The sequence below is a fragment of the Theobroma cacao genome, chromosome 9 (assembly GCF_053813885.1).
Source record: "Theobroma cacao isolate CCN51 chromosome 9, ASM5381388v1, whole genome shotgun sequence".
NCBI lineage: Eukaryota > Viridiplantae > Streptophyta > Magnoliopsida > Malvales > Malvaceae > Theobroma > Theobroma cacao.
The window spans coordinates 36,602,620-36,621,674 of NC_142647.1; the positions used below are offsets into that span (position 1 = coordinate 36,602,620).

The 19,055-nt window shown below is 31.2% G+C and overlaps 1 protein-coding gene across 1 annotated transcript; it reads left to right on the forward strand.

The window, feature by feature from the left end:
• The first annotated feature begins 309 nt into the window (after positions 1-309).
• On the forward strand, positions 310-17,135 carry LOC18589629 (transferases, transferring hexosyl groups). Its single transcript, XM_007014678.3, has 8 exons — positions 310-773; positions 856-961; positions 2,205-2,297; positions 2,386-2,581; positions 4,366-4,544; positions 4,792-5,039; positions 5,290-5,462; positions 16,707-17,135. The coding sequence occupies exons 1-8, from the start codon at positions 419-421 to the stop codon at positions 16,872-16,874; spliced, it is 1,518 nt and encodes a 505-aa protein (XP_007014740.3). The 5' UTR covers positions 310-418; the 3' UTR covers positions 16,875-17,135.
• Positions 17,136-19,055: the final 1,920 nt, after the last annotated feature.

Below are 19,055 nucleotides of genomic sequence, written 5' to 3' on the forward strand. Positions count from 1 at the left end.
AATGTAAAATATAACAATAATACATCTCTATATCCAACGGATTTGTTATAGGACATACATTAACTCTATCACCATTTACCAACAATAAATTAAAAATAATAATTTTAGTGTTTATGTTGTATAAAAAATCACAATTTTGAGCTTATATCGTTTAAATATTAGTTATTAATTAATATTAATATATATTTATTAAAATCTCAGTCTAAAAAATTCATTAATTCATTCATTATAATTCATAATATATTTTATTTGGATAAAGAAATCATTAATGGCATACTCATATTAGTTCAATTTAAAACGTTGCCTGGGTTTATTATGTTGTGAGAGTGTAGGGACCTTAGTTTGGAGGAAAATTTGCGCCTTGTTCAAAACCAAAATCTCTCCCATTTCTTCACTCAGTCCCTTTCCAAATGCGAAAATGGCATCACCCTCCAAACCCCCATCAGAACAACTGCTGAACAATTCCCACCAAACCAAAGTCTTGAAGTCCGCAATCCTTTCAAGGCTTCTCCTATTAATCCTAACCCTCCTCTGGCGGACGCTTCTCACTCCATACGACACCTCCGCGCCCCTCAACCCCGCCTGCCTCAACAACCCTTCTCCCTCCCCCCCTCCTCCACCTCTCCTCCCCTCCCTCGCCTCCGCCATCGAAAACGGCATCGTCTGGGACAGCGTTTACTTTGTGCGGATCGCTCAGTGCGGGTATGAGTACGAGCAGTCCTATGCGTTTCTGCCCTTATTGCCGGCGTGCATTTTTATCTTATCACGCACAGGTTCGATAATTCATTACAAATGTGAAGAATAGGATTGTAATTATTGACTTTCTTTTTTGATTTATTTTCTGTTACATTGCAGTTTTTGCGCCGGTGGTTTTGTTGATTGGTCATAGGGCGGTTTTGGCATTGTCTGGTTATGTTATTAGCAATGTTGCATTTATTTTCGCCGCAATTTACTTTTACAGGTGAATTTTTCCAGCTATTTGATACCCAAAATGTTTGGGTATTCTTTTTATTTTATTATTGATTTGAGAGGTACCAATAAATAATTTTTTTATCAAATACAATTTTGGGGGAAAGAGGATTCAAAGGGATATGTCATACATGCACCCACCGTTGAGCAAAATGCTCAGGTTCCACTAAATGTTAGATTTAATGCCATAATAATAGCGCTTTAATTTGCAATTTTAGATTGTGTCTGTGTCTATAGCATCTCTTATAGTTTTTTACTTTATAATCAAGAAATATGTAACTGATAATTAACGTTTGCATCTTTGAAATTTTTGGGTGTTTCTAAATTCACAAATTGGAGTAGACAGGCGATTTGTAGGTGGCTATAGAACTCAGTTTCTGACTCTTGTGTAATGGTGAGAATTAATGTAGTATAAATGTAAACATTGTGTTGTTTTCCTGAAAGATTAATGGAAATTGACTTTGGAACTTACACAAAAATAAATAGTTTGATAACATGGCCGCAACTTCTTTTACCCAAATTTTAAGAAAGCAAAAATCCGTCCTAGATGATGGTTGCTGTTATTGAAGTGCCAGAATTTTCTACCCAAAAAGCCTGTGCTTGTTTGAACTTGGACCCTGTGATTTTGTAGCTTAGCCATCAGGCTCTTATTCATAGTGGTTCTATTATTCCTCAATGAGAACTCTCATTGGCCATACCAAGCTTTAACTTTGGCCACTTAAATGTTTTAATATAGTGCAGACTTATGAGGATTTGACTAACATATTAATAGAAGCCATCCTGAACAGCATTGCTTTGATCACTTCGTACTTCCCCTCTGTAACTGTGACTTTGAAGTGGTGGAGCTGGCATTTTTCTCTTTTTCTTTTTGTTTATGAGGTTATATATTATAAGTAAAAATTACAATTATGATCAAAAAAATTTTAGTATATATCAAATAGTACATATATGTTTGGTAATTGGAATGGTGCGAAATATGGGTATCTACTGCAATTATGATTTAACTATTGTAATGTGTAAGTACTAGCTTTTCTATTATTTTTTTTATCTTAAAATCGATGAATTATAACACTTTCTGTTGTGGCATTAAGCCCTTTTTTTTATGATCAGATATTGTTGTCAAAATTGTTATTACTTTGTCTTCTATTGTTGCTTTGTATTCTACATTCGTAGAGAATGATAATGTTTTGCTTTAAAACTTATGATTGCTGTTCTCATGCTTCTTTCTCTAACAGGCTTTCGGTTATTGTTTTGAAGGACCCTAATGCAGCACTGCAGGCTTCTGTTTTGTTTTGCTTCAATCCAGCATCCATATTTTACTCATCAATGTACAGCTCTCATTTCTTTGTTCTTACATCGATTTTCAAAGGGTGAACTTAATTGTGGATTCTCTTTTCTGAATGTTTGTGATTGCAGATATTCAGAGAGCTTGTATGCTCTATTTTCAGTTGGTGGATTGTACTATTTAAAATCTCGTGCAAATAATATTGCTGTGTTTTGGCTTGCTCTTTCTGGTTTTGCAAGATCTAATGGAGTGCTCAATGCTGGTTATTTTGGTTTTCAGACAATGCATCAGGCTTATGATGCTGCGTTCCTGAAAAAGCGTGCTTTTGTAAGTTTGTGTTTTCTTTGGTTACCATGCTCTATTTGCAGTCAGTGCTTATTTTCCTGCAAGGCTTCTTCATTTAAGCAAAGTTGAAAGGACTATATTTGAACTTCCTTCATTTATCCTGTTTGATCAATGTATTTTACCAATTTTCTCTGTGTGTAACAAGTGCATTTGATTTTTTGGAAAGAAATATGTCCTCAACATGGACAATAGGTGTAGATGAGGCATAGATGTTGGAGATTCATATAATACTGTGCAGTTCTTTTTGAGAAAGTAAGATAATTTTGCACATTGATACTACTATAGTTTTCAACATAATGGCAATTGCTTCTAGACTTATTAATCAGCATCAAATATTGGATTTATTGACCTTCAATAAATGGAATGGACATTAATCCTTAACATCTTAATTCGAAGGTTCTCTGTAGCTGACACTTAGTCAATATATCTCTGAGCTTATATGCAAACATGCTTTTTTTTCTTATCATTTTTCTTATTTTAATTCTGACTGCACGACCATGTAGGAACCTAGCCATAGGTGCCCTAGAAGTTCACATTCTACATTTCATGAGTCCATTGATTGAAAAGTACTAAACGATTTACCAACCTACTTAAACAAGCAATGTTCATTTCAATCATTCAGTGACAGGAAGTTAAAGTTGGACAACCACAATACTTGCTAGTAGTGAGCTATTGGGATTGGAATTAAGCTCTTATCTATTTTTGTTAATAAGATAGTTATCTACTTTTGTTAATAAGATAGTTATCTACTTTCGTTAATAAGATAGTTAGGTGACCAAAGACAAACTCTTATTTAAGTTTTAACACGTCTCCTCATGTGCAAGTTGAATGAATGTTTAATGGGCTATGCATGTGGGCTCAAGTTTAGAAGAAAAGTGCGAACTGAAGAAGCATTGCACACAAAGCCTCTTAGTAGGTGAGGAATTAATGAAAAGGGGCTGATGATTATAGGATTCGAACTTGAGACCTCAGCTCTAGTACCATAATAATGAGATAGTTAGGTGACCAATTATCTCAAAAGTTTAAGCTATTAGAGATGGATCTCTTTTAAAATTTAACTTCCAACAGTTTTATTTTTGATGCTTTATAGTAACTCTTTAATGCATTTACTAGAAATATTTTATTTTCTCATTTTAAAGTTGATTTTTTAACACTACTGTCTTCATCTGTTGGTTGTTCTATATGCTTCGCTAAATTTTAACTCCATGCGCATATTGACTTTGTATGCAGATTAAGAAGAAAATATGGACTTTGTGCATGTGAAGTTGCCAACTTTTTTTTCACACGCTTTAGTCTTTAGCAAAATAAAATGCCTCAAAATACAAATAAACAATAAAAAATAAATAAATCTTTTTCCTACTAATTATGATTGACTCTATGTATTATATTGCATTAGTCTGTGCAATTTAAGATCAAATTGTAAGTACAGTGAAAATGAGGACATTTTAGGTTTTCAAACATGTTCTCTTTGGTCTTCTTGTCCTTGTGACATGAATATCTTCCTTTTGATCACATGTTCCAACCAGGGCATTTGTAGGTCTTCTATTGACATGTGTAACATGTTTCCTTAATTTTGTCCTCAATGAGTGTGGATCATATCAGAAATGTCAAAGTAGCAATAATAGTTACTTAATCCCTCGTCCGTTGATATTGAGCAAATTGGTAAAAATCTTGTTTTTTATGTCTAGTATACAATTCTGCTTCAAAGTTGTAACTAGTTTATGGGAATGGATGGTTTCATAATTAATTTTCTATTTCCATGCTAGTTGGCATTGTGGATTCTTATAAGTGGAGCACTGCGCTGTATATGCATTTTTGTTCCGTTTATTACTTTTCAAGCATATGGCTACTACAATATATGTCTCGAACGTTCTTCAGATGAAATGAGGCCTTGGTGTAAAGCAAGAATACCTTTGCTATACAATTACATTCAAAGTTATTACTGGTAAGTTCTTTTGCAGTTGGTCATAGTATTCCATTCATTCCATTTTATTCATGCATGAGATGTTAATAATTCTCAGGTTTTCTAGTTGCTAATTTAAATAATCCTGCTTATGGAAACCAATAATTTATCTTTGGCATCTACTATTTTACTTTCAAAATTGATTCAGATTCGGATTTTGATGTGATTGCTTTTCAGATGCATGCTTTTATACTTTACATCTTTTCACATTTTTTATTTTTCATGCCAGGGGAATGGGGTTCTTGAGATACTTCCAATTAAAACAATTGCCAAACTTTCTACTGGCATCTCCAATATTGTCTTTGGCAGTTTGCTCGATTATCTATTATGTGAAGTCACGACCTGAAATCGTTTTATCATTGGGTTTTCGAGCTTCAGTTGAGGAAAAAAGTTCCATGGCTGCAATTTTTTCCTTAAAGAAATCTCACAGATCCAACGGCCCCCAAATTTCAGAGAAATATTCTTCTAGGAGGCAAGGTATTACTTCCAAGAACAAAATGGCTGGTCGATTGTGGATGCTGCAACTTATGTCACTGCATGGTTGTTGATTTGACCTAGGTTTTGATGACTTTCACACTTAGTGGTTATTTTAGTACTATGTTAAGCATGCCTGTTTGTTTTTGTATGTGTACTCAACCTTTAACTATCTTCCTTGAAAGATAGTATATTAAAAAAATTGTTGGAACAGTTACACCACCTGTTGAAGCAATTGTTATCTTTGTGACAGAAAATCATAATCTTAAATTGAGGAAGATAACAAGCCAAGGAAGGGGTGCTGCTGAGTTCATAATAGATCATGGATCATCAGAGAAGCTAGGATATGCATCTGCTTCTATTCTCCCATTTATCCTGCACTTGAGCTTCATGGTAGCTACAGCATTTTTTGTCATGCATGTCCAGGTCAGTTTCATTCTTTTTTCCTTGCTTCCTTGAAACTGCTTAAGACCACACTATGTTTACAAAAATTTAGTAACATTTTTGCAAGCATTAGATCAACCTTTTTCTTCAATTCTTTCCTTCCCCCTTCCCACCTCTTTTAGATTCACTAGGGACTAAGATTGTTGTTGAAACTCCAATGGTATGTTTACTCTTTTGGTGGGACTTATGTCTGAAATGTCATGGTGAATCAATGATACTTGGAATAAACCACTTTTGGTCTGTCATATTTGTTTAGAATCCTTAATGGACTCAAGGAGGTCATGTTCAACACTGTTAATTTAAATCCTAGGATAAAGCTTGATTGTCCCTCCAAATTCTGTGGAAATATTACTTATGTCTATGTTTTCTTCAGTGCAATAGTAAGGTTGCTCCATTGAGACATGGCACTGGTTCATGTAGTTGAAATAGATTCTTTACAAAGTAGGGGTGTTATGTGTGTGTGTTTGTATGTCTACATATATATATGTATATAACTGTATGTACGTACGTACGTACGTATGTATGTATATACAGAGAGAGGGGCAGGGAGATGTCCAATTTCATTGATGTAACAATTGATAATTTATACCTTTTTGTAAATTTCTGGTGTAGCTAGTGGTTTAACGAACCAATTGTTGGATTTAACAATCCAATCACTTTTTTTTTTTTTGATGCATGTAAGGTTTTCAAATTTATTTGATAGCTGTATCACATGGATGAAGGCATTGTCTTTCATATTATATATTTAACAATTAAAATTTGATATTGCCATAAATTTAGTTAAATAGGTTCAGTTAATTTGAAATTTGACATGTGTGATTGATATGAATATAGAGTATGGAATATAATGGTTGGATTATCAAAATATAAATTGTACAAAGAGATATGAAAGGGTGTAATGGAAAGATTGTTGCACAGGTGTAAGTGAGTCCCTCCTATATATATATTAATTGACACAAGTGCAGGAAAACTTGTTTCCTCTAAACATTGGCTTCCCCTTGATAGGATTTTTATCCATCACTACTTCAAGTTAAATAGTTTAGTTTATATAGTTTCGAAAGTGTAGGACTATATATGAAAGAACAAAGACCAACGTACTTTACTATATATTTTAAATTTTAATTAAATAACTCAATTTTATAAATGACAACATATATCACATAATTTCAAAAAATAAAATTATTTTATACATTTTTAAAAATTAAAAGGCATTTTTCATTCATATGTAATTTAAAATACAAATAATTCTTAAATTAGGTAATTTTCTTGTGTTCAAGTAAAATTAATTATTTATTATTTTTACTATTTTAGCAACTTCAAAATTAGCAATGCTTTCTATAAATTTCAAACATGTTTATTACATCACCACATACACCAAGTGTATTTTACAATTGTGAGAAGATCAAAATAGTAAATAAATGTTATCAAAATAAAAATACAAAACTTGAAAAAGTATTGCTAATTTTAAAGTTGGTAAAAAAATGAAAATGCTTTATTTAATTTTACTCGAATGCAAGAGAATTAACTAATTTATGATTTATTTGTGTTTTATATTATACATGAATGAAAATTGTATTTCTATTTTTTGAAGTTGTGTGAAAGAAATTTATTCTTTGGAGTACTATGATATATGTTGTCATTTACAAAATTGATTGATTTAATTAAATTCATAGTGAAATATGCATTTTGGTTTTTGTGTATTTTCATACATTATATTATTCTATAATAATTATATAAATTGAACTACTTAATTTGAAAATGTCTTATCAAGAGAAAGCTAGTTCTAGAGTAAACAATTTGTGTTGTGGTTGTGTAATTTGTACTTAAAAGTTTGTTTATATATATATTTCATTTATGGCTATTCATCCCAACAAAACCAACTTTTCTCCATCTTATCTCCTGCTTCTCTTGGAGATCTTCCAGTTGCCTTCCAAGTTGCTAAGCAATTTTTGGACAACTGATGGTATCAAGTGGTTCCTTTAGTGCTTAGTTTTTCTTTCTTTTATTATTATTACTATAAACAAAATGCATGTGTATCAACTCTTAGTTGAGTTGAATTGTTGAAGTTAAAGGCATTTTTTAGCCAATTTGAACTTTGTTCCTTACAACATTGTTTTTGGCATTAAGACCAAATTTGCCGTTATGTTATTGATCAATGTTGAGTTTTGTTATTGTACTTTGATTGAATTGAATAAGGTTAAGTTATACTTTAATTTTTGAACAAAAAATAATAGAGATGAAATATTTTATGGAAATTGTTGATAAAATTTAACTACAATAATGAAATATTCCATCTTCATTAGTTCTGTCTGAAAATTAAATATGGTGGCAAAATTTAATGCAATTGAAGTTCAGTGACAATTTCAATATTGATGCATGGTAGAATAACAAATTTGTTTTTAAGCTTTTTTATTTTTTATTTTTTGTTTTCACAAATGAAATTGTTCTCAAATCTTTAAAAGCTTCTATTGTAACACCCCATATCCTAGTAAGCTAATTAATAAAGACCTCAAGGGTGATGTAAAGGTCAATTGAGGTCAAATAAGATATTTTGGAGCATAGAAAAAAGAGAAGAATTTTTTAAAATAAAATAATATTAAAATAATGCTACTTTGTTGAAAGTCGAATTTAATCATATTTTGTAAAGGAGGTGTTAATTGGTTAAGTTTGGCAAAAGTAGGGGAGAGTAAAAAAAAAAAAGTTTTAAGGAAATGAAATATTGGTGGGGCTCATGTTTCGTTATAAAATAAAATATAAATATAAATTGGTGATATGCAAAATGGACATTTTGCATAAATATGTGCAAAGGAAGATTAATAGGAGATTTATAAAGTTAAAAGAATTGTTAAAGGACTTACTTGAAAAGAAGAAAAACGTTGAGAGGTGAATTATAATTACTGAAACGTTGGAGGATCAAATGGAAATTTATGAAAAGTTTAAGAGACTAAATTATAGAGGATAAAAAGTTTAGAGGGTTAAATAGTAAATGAGGAAAAGTTTGAGGATTTATGTGTAATTTCGTCATTTTAAGTTGAGTGAATATTTAATGAATATATTTGCATTATGGAAGGGTAATAGTTGCCCATGCATTAGGAATTTTGGTGAAAAAATTTGTTTAAGACCATGGGGTGGTTTTACCCATGGTAATATTTGAAATTCGAATGGCTAAGTGGGACTTGCGAATAAGCCGTAAACTTACATGCATAAAGTTATGTGGTGTAAAGAAGCTTATCAAGTGAATTAGGAAAATCATAGTTTGAGAAAACTAGTACGTGGTTTTAAGACAAGTAAATGAAAGTTGTTTACATGGTATTTGAATTGATGTGGAAGAAAAGAGTAATGATTACATTGATGTGAAAGAAAATTAAGCCAAAAGGAAGAAATCCTTGGGAATTCGCCCATACAAGGAAAAAAAAAAGAGAGAAATTGCAAATGTAAGTGAAATGTAGGTGAAATGTAAGAGAAATGCAAATGAGATGAAATGAAAATGATGAAGATAAAATGAAATTAAAATGAAAAGAAATGTTGCATGAATTTCCATTGGGTCGAGGTGGTGGCAAAAAGGAAAAGTGCAATATTTACATAGCATTTGGTTTGAAAGAAAAAGAAAAGAAATTGAAAATTTATTTTGAAAGCGTTCCTACCTTGTTACATCCGCCATTAGCAAAATAGAAAAGAAATGCTTGCTTTTTACCTTATGGAATTCACTCCACCCTTGAGAGTAAAAATACTTAGCTATTCTTTTCCTTGAGTAACTTGATAAGTTATTTCACTCTCAACAAGTTTCCACCATTCTTGACTTCAAGATAAATCCAAAAGCTTTGAGGGCATTCTTCTAGGGCTTTTTGATGGTGTTTGAGTATGGAGAAGAAAAGAAAAAAGAAGAAGTTTGATTGAAGAGGAAGCATGGAGAAAAGAATTGTCAATCAATTTGCCATTTTTAGAAAGAACTAATTGTCTTTTTTTTCTTACAACCCAAACTACTCCATTATTCTTACAAGGGTTCTATGGACATAAAGAGTGATTAAGAGCTAAAATATTTGTTAAGGAGGTAAAGGTTTCATTTTTTATTTAAAATACATAACAAACAATTGAAAGTTTTAATTTGATTTATGGCATTAAGCGAAAGGTTCCGTTTGGAGGGCTTGCTGGAGGTTGTGGTAATAACGGTTTGAGCCATGAAGGTAAAAGATTTTGAGTTTAAGTGTTAAGTATTTACTTTGGTTTCTAATGCTGACAAAAGAATATAGCAACTTGGTCGAAATGTTATATGTTAAGGACTTGAGAAAAAAAAAAGAGAGAAGAATTAGCTGTTGCATTTTTGAACAAAGGTGTTGGAATTAAAAGATTCAATTGGGTGCTTATGGCTCACCAATGTAAGTAGAATATATATGGTGATTTGGAATGTAAACTACAATATTGACATGTTAGGCACAAACAAGTATAAATTATTTGGAATTGAGTTGGATTATTAAATTTTGGAAAAATAATATAAATTTATGTGTTTATGTTTCTGATCGTGGCATGTTGAAATTTATATGCAATTTATATTATTTTTGTGATCGTGGTGTGTTGAAATTGCATATAAATGCGTTTATGAACTACATAAATTTGAAATAATCCAACTCAATTCCAACTCAATAAACGCATAAATGGAAATTTCATGTTTGTGATCGTGATGTGTTGAAATTGCATATAAATGCGTTTATGAACTGCATTGTTTCAACTTATTATATCCACAATCAAGCATGTTGTTTTCACATACCAAATCATGTTTCAATAAAATGATTTCGTGTATACATACATACTTGGTTTTTATGATGATATTACATCATGTCTTGCATAAGATTTTTCGTGCACATAAATAGTTTTGATATGGATTTTATGTATTGCTCACGGAAATTACTTTAAAATGGGACATTGATTTTATCCTTTAAATGACTGTACGATTTTGGATATTCAATCATGCTTGAAATATATAATTTTTATGGAGATTTCGAAGCGTTATTCTTGCAAAACAACACAGTGCTTGAATGCTATGCCATGTGTAAGTAAAATGTGTTTATGTATTAATTATTTGAATTAAAGGTATGCTATTTACTGTCTTGGTATAACTTGGTTTTAATGCGGAGATTGATGATTTTATGAATGAGACATTCGATAGTAGGCCTATTGTTAGATCAAATTATGTGACCTTTATGCACAAATTATCCATTGGCTAGCATGATCTATGTAAGGGGAAGAACTCTTGATGTAGTAAGTTGAATGTAAGGGGAGAACCCTAATATAGTAAGTTGAATGTAAGGAGAAGTACCCTGAAGCATATGACATAGGGCAAAAAACCCAAGTTTATATTATATGGCGAGACCACAAATTTTTATGATGTGGCTATGGTCATGGGTTAGCATATTTAGGAATACATATTACATGAGAGAGGATCCACAGGCTTAAGACCTATTCGAGATTAGTTTTCTTGTACTTGGTTTGGATTTCAGTTACGGTATGGTTATGTTTATGTAATTGTTTTTTTCATATGGCAAGTGATTGTTATATACGCGGAAAAGCTTATATTTTCCAATTAGTTACACACTTGAAAACCATTGTGTTCTTGCCAAGTTCATCATTTTCATTATCTAAGCTAATATTTGATTTGGGTTAATGCTATATATACATAATGGTTTTCAAAAGTGCATATTACTTGTTTATAAGTATAAAGATGATTTTATTACGATATAATGTTGCATAATCATATATTGTTTTATATTTGCAAGGTTGTCTCATTTGATTACTGAGTTATTTGTCACTACTTTGATTTTTATTCAAATGTTCTTCCTTTATGTTTGTTTTCCGTCCTCACCTTGTTCACTAAGTCGATGATCACTGATTTTGTGCGATTCACCCCACTATTTTATTTTGCAAATAAGTGCTCAATTGTGTGCATTCGTTTCGAGGTTATTCTCTTACCATGGTGTACGTAATGGCATCTTGTAGTACCTTTTATGTCATTTCGTTGCTAGAGGTCTTTGAATCTATTATGTGCTTGGGTTAGCTATGTCTAAGTAAATGATGAGAAATGAATTCTAAGTACCAAGGTTATGTATATTTTTTAAAAAGATGTAAAAACAAGGATGTTTCTAAGTATACACGTGTTAAATGAAGTGTGACAATTACTCAAATCTGGTTATAGTTAATAAAGAATATCTTATGGTTGCAATTAATCAAGTGTTATGACATTCATGACTACGATTGATATACATCACATAGAGAAGAACACGATTATACTTTATTATCTTGAATCATATTGATTTAAGTAAACATACTTAAAGTTTTAAGACTAGTGATTGAATGTTCGGTAATTGATAAGAAAAGTTTAAATTAAGGTTGGCTTAGGACTTGACGAATTTACTTGCAAGACTCGAGCGTTGGTACCGATTGTGGAAACTAGTCGTTACAATGTTGGTATTAGAGTCTCAAGTTTAGTCGAGTCTTAAGAATTCCTGTCTATTAGTGAAGTTGTTGGAGTTCATGTAGAATCTTGTTTATGATTTGTGATTACAATACAAATAATAGACAAGAGACTACATAGATTTCCTATTCATCTAGAAAGCCACCTTACTTTCATAAATAAAGTAAAAATATTGGTGACACTCTTGTCCGGGAATGATGCCACCCAACACACAAGCCACCGTTGGAAAGATCTCAGAGCGAGACGCTCCTAATGAAATCTTAATGTAATGATATACTCTTACGACTAAGGTCGAAGAGGGTGGAGTGCGACTAATAGGTCCATCCATAATAGTTTATTCATTTTTTAAAGCATTAACTTTAACCCATGGCTGTTGATGGGAAGGAGTTGGATTGTATTGGACCTTTATTATGGGCAATAAGGAGCGTCTATCACTAAATTCCTATTAAAGTATTGGAATGAATAATAATTGGCATGATTGGTTTGAGGATTACGAATATGAGTGTTAAGGGAGGCATAAATTGATATCCATGAGGATAAGAATTGTTGAACATTATTGTGATCATGGGGTCGATGTGGGTGGTGCCTCGGAATTACTATAAATGATTGTGGGGAGTTCCATACATTATAATTAGGTTTTTCGAGTTGTAATACAACCCCAAAAATTTTAGATATTATTATTGAATATAGCGATTATTAATTAAATACTATTTGCTTATACAACTTTACCTTACATCATAATAAAATCATTTTTATGCTATTGCAACATATAACATACACCTTTAAAACCATTATGTATGCAGCATTATTCCAAATCATATGTTAGCTTAGATTATAAAAACCAATTTACATGACAAGAACACAACAATCATTTGTAAGTGTGTAAACCAATTGGAATATATAAGTTTTTCCGTGTATGCAGCAATCCCTTGCCTTGTAGAAAATGGTTATATAATCCATAACCATGCCATAATTAAATTTAAAACCAAATAATGGAGAACCAATCTCGACTATGACTCAAGTTCTCGAGCCCTCTCCTACATAATAAATATAGCCAACTATGCTAACCCCGTGGCCCCAACCATGTCATAGAAGCTTGTGGTCTGGCCGTATAATATAATCTCGGGGTCTTGTCCTTACATCACATGCTACGAGGTTCAGCCTATCACATTAGGAGTTCTTTCCTCTACATTTAGCATACTATATTAGGAGTTCTTCCCCTTACATAGATAACTTTGTGCACAAAGGTCACACAGCTTGTTGTGACAATAGGTCTACCATCAAGTGTATTACTCATAAAATCATCAATCTTCACGATAAAATCACTTTATGTCAAAATAGTGGGTATCATACCTTTAATTCAAATAATTAATACATAAACACAAATTTTTAGGCATGGTATAGCATTCAAACTGTTTCGTAAGAATAAAGCTTCAAAATCTCCATAAAAAAATTATATATTTCAAGCATGGTTTAATATTTAAAACTGTACGTTCATTTCAAAGATAAAATCAATGTTCCATTTTAGGGTAATTTCCATAACCGATACATAAAATTCATTCTAAAATCATTTATGTGCACAAAAAATCTTGTGCAAGACGTGATATAATATTTTCATAAAAACAAAGTATGTATGTATACACGAAATCATTTTATCAAGGCACGATTTGGTATGTGAAAATAACATGCTGATCATGGATATGATAAATTGAAATAATGCAATTCATAAACACATTTATATGCAATTTTAACGCACTACGATTACAAACAACTTGCAAGACATCTTTTAAGCTAAAGAGTAAATAAGGGGAAACAACCTTTACCATATATATACGTATATAGTATAGAAATCCATTTATAAAATTTTGACACAATCACAAACATCCTACTCATTTCTACCAACTCATACTTTTCACAATTTGCATTTAATGCACAAACTTATATATATTTAATATGGTATAAGGAATATAGCCTTTAAAATAAGTATGCCTCACTCACTTCCTTTGGTGGGAATTTTCACCAATTTACCAATCAACCTTTCACCATTCTCTTTAATGTATTTAGTTGCCCCTCCAATACTTCCAACAAGCTTAAAAAGACCAATGTTGAATTTGTACAGAATTTCACATTTAAATTTTTACTATATTTTATTTTTTAGCTCACCTAATTCAAGGGTCGAGTGCTTGATTTAGTGTTAAGAATTTGGCTTTCATTTACACTTTTCCAGCAAGCTTTCTAAGCTTCACTTTAAATTTGCATTTTTTTTACAAGGTTCAATAGTCCATCTCAATTCCAAATAATGTATACTTATTTGTATCTAACATGTCAATATTGCATTTTGCATTCCAAATTACCATATATATTCTACTTACATTGGTAAACCAAAAGCAACCAACTGAATCTTTTAATTTAAGCACCTTTGTTTAAAAATGCAATAGCTAATTCTTTTCTTCTTTGTTTTCTCAATTCCCTAACACAACATTTCAACTAAGTTCATTATTTCAAACGAAGCTGTTGTATTCTTTTGTCAACATTTGAAACCATGGTAAATACTTAACACTTAAACTCAAGATCTCTTATCTTCATGGCTTAAACCGCTATTACCACATTCTCTAGCAAGCCCTTTAAACTGAATGTTTTGCTTGCTGCCATAAATCAGATAAAAACTTTCAACTTTTTTTTTTTTAGTATTTTAACTAAAAAATGAAACTTTTACCTTCTTAACAAATATTCCATCTCCTAATCACTCTTATGAAGTCATATAACCCTTATAAGAATGATGGAGTAGTTCGGGTTGTAAGAAAAGTGGATAATAAGTTCTTTCTAAAATTGACAAATTTATGACAATTCTTTTCTTCATGCTTCCCCTTTAACCAAACTTCTTCCTTCTCTTTTCTTCTCCATACTCAAACACCATCAAAACACCCTAGAAGAATACCCTCAAAGCTCTTAGATTTATTTGGAGATTAAGAATGGTGGAAACTTGGAGAGAGTGAAATAACCTCTTGGGTTGCTCGAGGAAAAGAATAGCCAAGTATTCTTTCTCTCAAGTGGGGTGGATTTCACAAGGTTGGAAGCAAGCATTTCTTTTCCTTTTTGCTAATGGTGGATATAACAAGGTGGGAAAGCTTTTGTAATAAGTTTCAATTTCCTTTCTTTTTCTTTCAAACCATATGTTATGTAATGATTGCACTTTCCATTTTTGTCATCCCTTCCACCCAATGGAAATTCATACAATATTTCTTTTCATTTCATCTTATTTGCATTTCTCTTATATTTCACTTACATTTGCAATATCTCTCAATTTTTTTTTGTTTTATGAGCCCAAGGATTTCTTCCTCCTGCTTAATTTTCTTTCACATCAATATAATCATTACACTTTTCTTTCACATCAATTTAAATACCATGCAACAACTTTCCTTTACTTATCTTAAAATCATTTACTAGTTTTCTCAAACCATAATTTTCCTTATTCACTTGGTAAGCCTCTTTACACCACATGGCCTTATGCATGTAGTTTCATGGCTTAGTGGCGAGTCCCACTCAGCCATTAGAATTTTAAAGATTACCATGGGTAAAACCACCCAATGGTCTGAAACAAATTCTTTCTTCAAAACTCCTAATGTATGGGCCGGTATTACTCTTCCATTTTGCTTTACAAAATGCAAATATATACATTAAATGTTCAATTAACTTAAAATGGTAAAATTACACATAAGTCCTCAAACTTTTCCTCATTTACTATATAACTTTCTAAACTTTTCATCTTCTACAATTTAGTTTCTTAAACTTTTCATAAATTGCAATTTTATCCTCCAATTCTTCATTAATTATGATTTCACTCCTCAAGATTTTTCTTTTGAATTATGTCCTTCAACAATTCTTTTAGGTTTATAAATCTCTTATTAATACTCCTTTGCACATATTTATGTAAAATGTCCATTTGGCATGCTCATTTAAATGGATCCCAACAAAGCCCCATTTTCTTAAAATTTTTTCTTTCTCTCCTCTAGTTTAGCCAAACTTAACCAATTAACACCTTCTTTACGAAAACATGATTAAATTCAATCTTCAATAAAGTAATATTATTTCAATATTGTATTATTCAAAAAATATTATTTTATTCGAAAATATTTTTTTCACCTTTCTATATTCTAAAACATCTTATTTGACATTGATTGACCTTTACATCACCCTTGAGATCTTTATTAGGTAACTTGCTAGGGTACAGAGTGTTACAATCTTTCACACTTAAAATAAATTCGTCTGCAAATTAAATCAATGTAGAGGTCAATAATCATATACCTAAGATTTTGTCACATCATTATCGTTTGGCACACCCAATCTAGAATTCTAATTTACACAGTATATCGACTTCCAATCCTTATAGAAAACTCCACAATGTCATCTAGAATCAAAACATTATTATCTTTCAAAGATTGTTTCATCTTCAAAGTAGGGGTCAATAATTTTATATTGAATTTTGTCCTGTACCTTTATGCATTAAGAATTAATGTCTACTTGGGGTGGGTGTGGTTTGGGAATTATATAAGGAAAACGAAGTTTAAAAGGATTCATGATAAAGGAAATTTCTTCCCTACAACATGATTAATTTCAATGATTGAGAAACGAATCATTGAACCTTCCATTACTTGTTTGATTCTAGATTTTCTTTATTTTATCATATTTTAACGGATTAATTAGTTCAGCAAAAGGTAGTTTAGAACTGAACATGATTTAAATGTTTTAATGGTTGACAGGTAGCAACACGATTCTTGTCAGCGAGTCCTTCTGTTTATTGGTTTGCTTCATTACTGATGACTTGTCCTAGTATGAGTAAGAGATGGGGATATATGATATGGGCATACAGTTGCGCCTACATCCTTCTGGGTAGCTTGCTCTTCTCAAATTTCTACCCTTTCACTTAATGATGCAAGCCAATCCTTGCAATGAAGTTGTACCCCTCTGCAGCACCCCTTGATAGGTCTTTAGAGGCAATGAATGGGACAGGAGCTTGCATGGGTGGCTCCTTGACGGGTCGATAGCTCTACACAGATTTACCACTGGCAACCTGTAGCCAAAACATCTTCAATTGGATGATGAAAAAACAGCTCTGGATAATTATCCTTGTATACTTCAATATTGAGAACAAAATAAAATAAAATAAAACTAGTTGATTTTGCTTTCTATGATTTGGTCATTTTTGCATTTTACACAGGCCATCCAATACAAGTCTGGTCCATTTCTAAATTATATTTTAATTTGCAATTAATAGTTAATTGACATAATCTGAATCTTAGAAGTGATTAAAAAATTACATTTAAAAATAAAAAACAATTGATTTCATGTTGGTTTACTTCAATATTGTACTAGAATTTTGCTTGTGCATTGCTGCGGGGCAAAATTGTTTTATTTGAATGATTTTTAATTGTAAAAAACATTTATACTTTTTTCTATGTATCTTACTATATATACGCTAATATAAGCACATTGTAAAATAACTCGCAACATTTATATTAGTAAATAACATTAAGGTTTCATATTAATTATATTGTTATTGAGAACAATCAATTAAACATTTTAAGAGATTACTTTGATATATAGTTAACTAGTTGATTGAGATTTTTTTTATTTTTAAAATCCATATATGATTTTATCAATTATACAATAACTTAGAACAAATGAAAAAAAATAAAATAAGGAAAATAATAAAATACTTGTTATGAAATATAAATGAAAGAATAACTTTAAGAGATATATGAGAGAGTATTTAAAGGGAGCAAAAGATCTTATTCAAGTGTATATTTGTCAATGAAATGAAGGGCATATTTATAGGCCAATAACCCATTGAATCATAATCTTAATCTAATTTTATCTAAGAGTTCAAATCAGATTACATTTCTTGTATCTTACCTGTTGGGTTGTTTAACTTGATCTGCACTTCTTGAGTCATAATATAATGGGCATTCACACATATGTTCATAATGCTCTCCCTTTAATGTCCATTGTATTAAGAATATGCCTCCTTAAAACTTTATTAGGAAAAAACCTCATGAGAAAAAAAATTTGAGTGAAGAAAAAAAAGTATATAAATTTTTTCAAGAATACGCTTTTGAAATATTACCTCATTAAAAACTTTATTAAGAAAAAATCAGTGGAAAAAACCTTGATGAAGGAAAAAAGTACAGTGCATACTTTACTCTCCCTAATAACTGCATTATAAAGATTTTTAAAATGATGCATTCCAATCTTTGTACCAACTTCAAATGTTGCAGTAAGAATGACTTCGGTGAACAAATCTACTAGATTGTCACTGTAGATAGTCGATTTTGGTTAATACTTATTCTCTAAAGAATTATTTTATCTCGTAACATTATATAGAGAATAATGAAAACAACTATTACAAGTGAAGCACTACTTCATGCAGAATAGCTAGAATAAATGGAGCATTACTCCATGTGGAACCATTAATACAAGTAGAATAACTACTTCACATGGAATAACAATTTCACACAGATGACAATGAAAGTAATCCAGAATAGATGGTAGGGTTCATGGGTTACTTTCATATTAAGATGTTCTAGAGTGTTTAGCTTGGTGGCTCAAATATGGAGGTAGTTAAAAGGTCTTTCTCTTAACATTTTCCTGAAGTATAAATGTTTCCTACTTTTACCTTATTCACTTGTATCCATTCACATACAGTTTCTTCTCTTGTACCTGTTCATGTACAGTTTCTTCTCTTGTACCTATTCATGTACAGCTTCTTCTCTTATATTTGTTCATGTACAGCTCTTCTTTATTAGCTCCTACTCGAGAACAAGTCTTATTAAATATAATTACTTTAATAGTCACATAATAAGTTTCTAACCGTTACTCGACATTAACTCTCAGTAAAAGTTACCTAACATTAACACTCTCTTTAATAATATCATTTCTTACGTGTATTAAAGCATTTTCTTGTAACCGTTACTTTTGGCACTATATAGAGGCTTCGCAATTCAAAAGGGAGACTTATTTTTCACCTTTAGAACTACTTGACTCTCACTCAAAGCTTCTCTCTCTAGCCTATTCTCACTCAGAGCACCTATTCTCTTCTTGTTCTTTTTCAC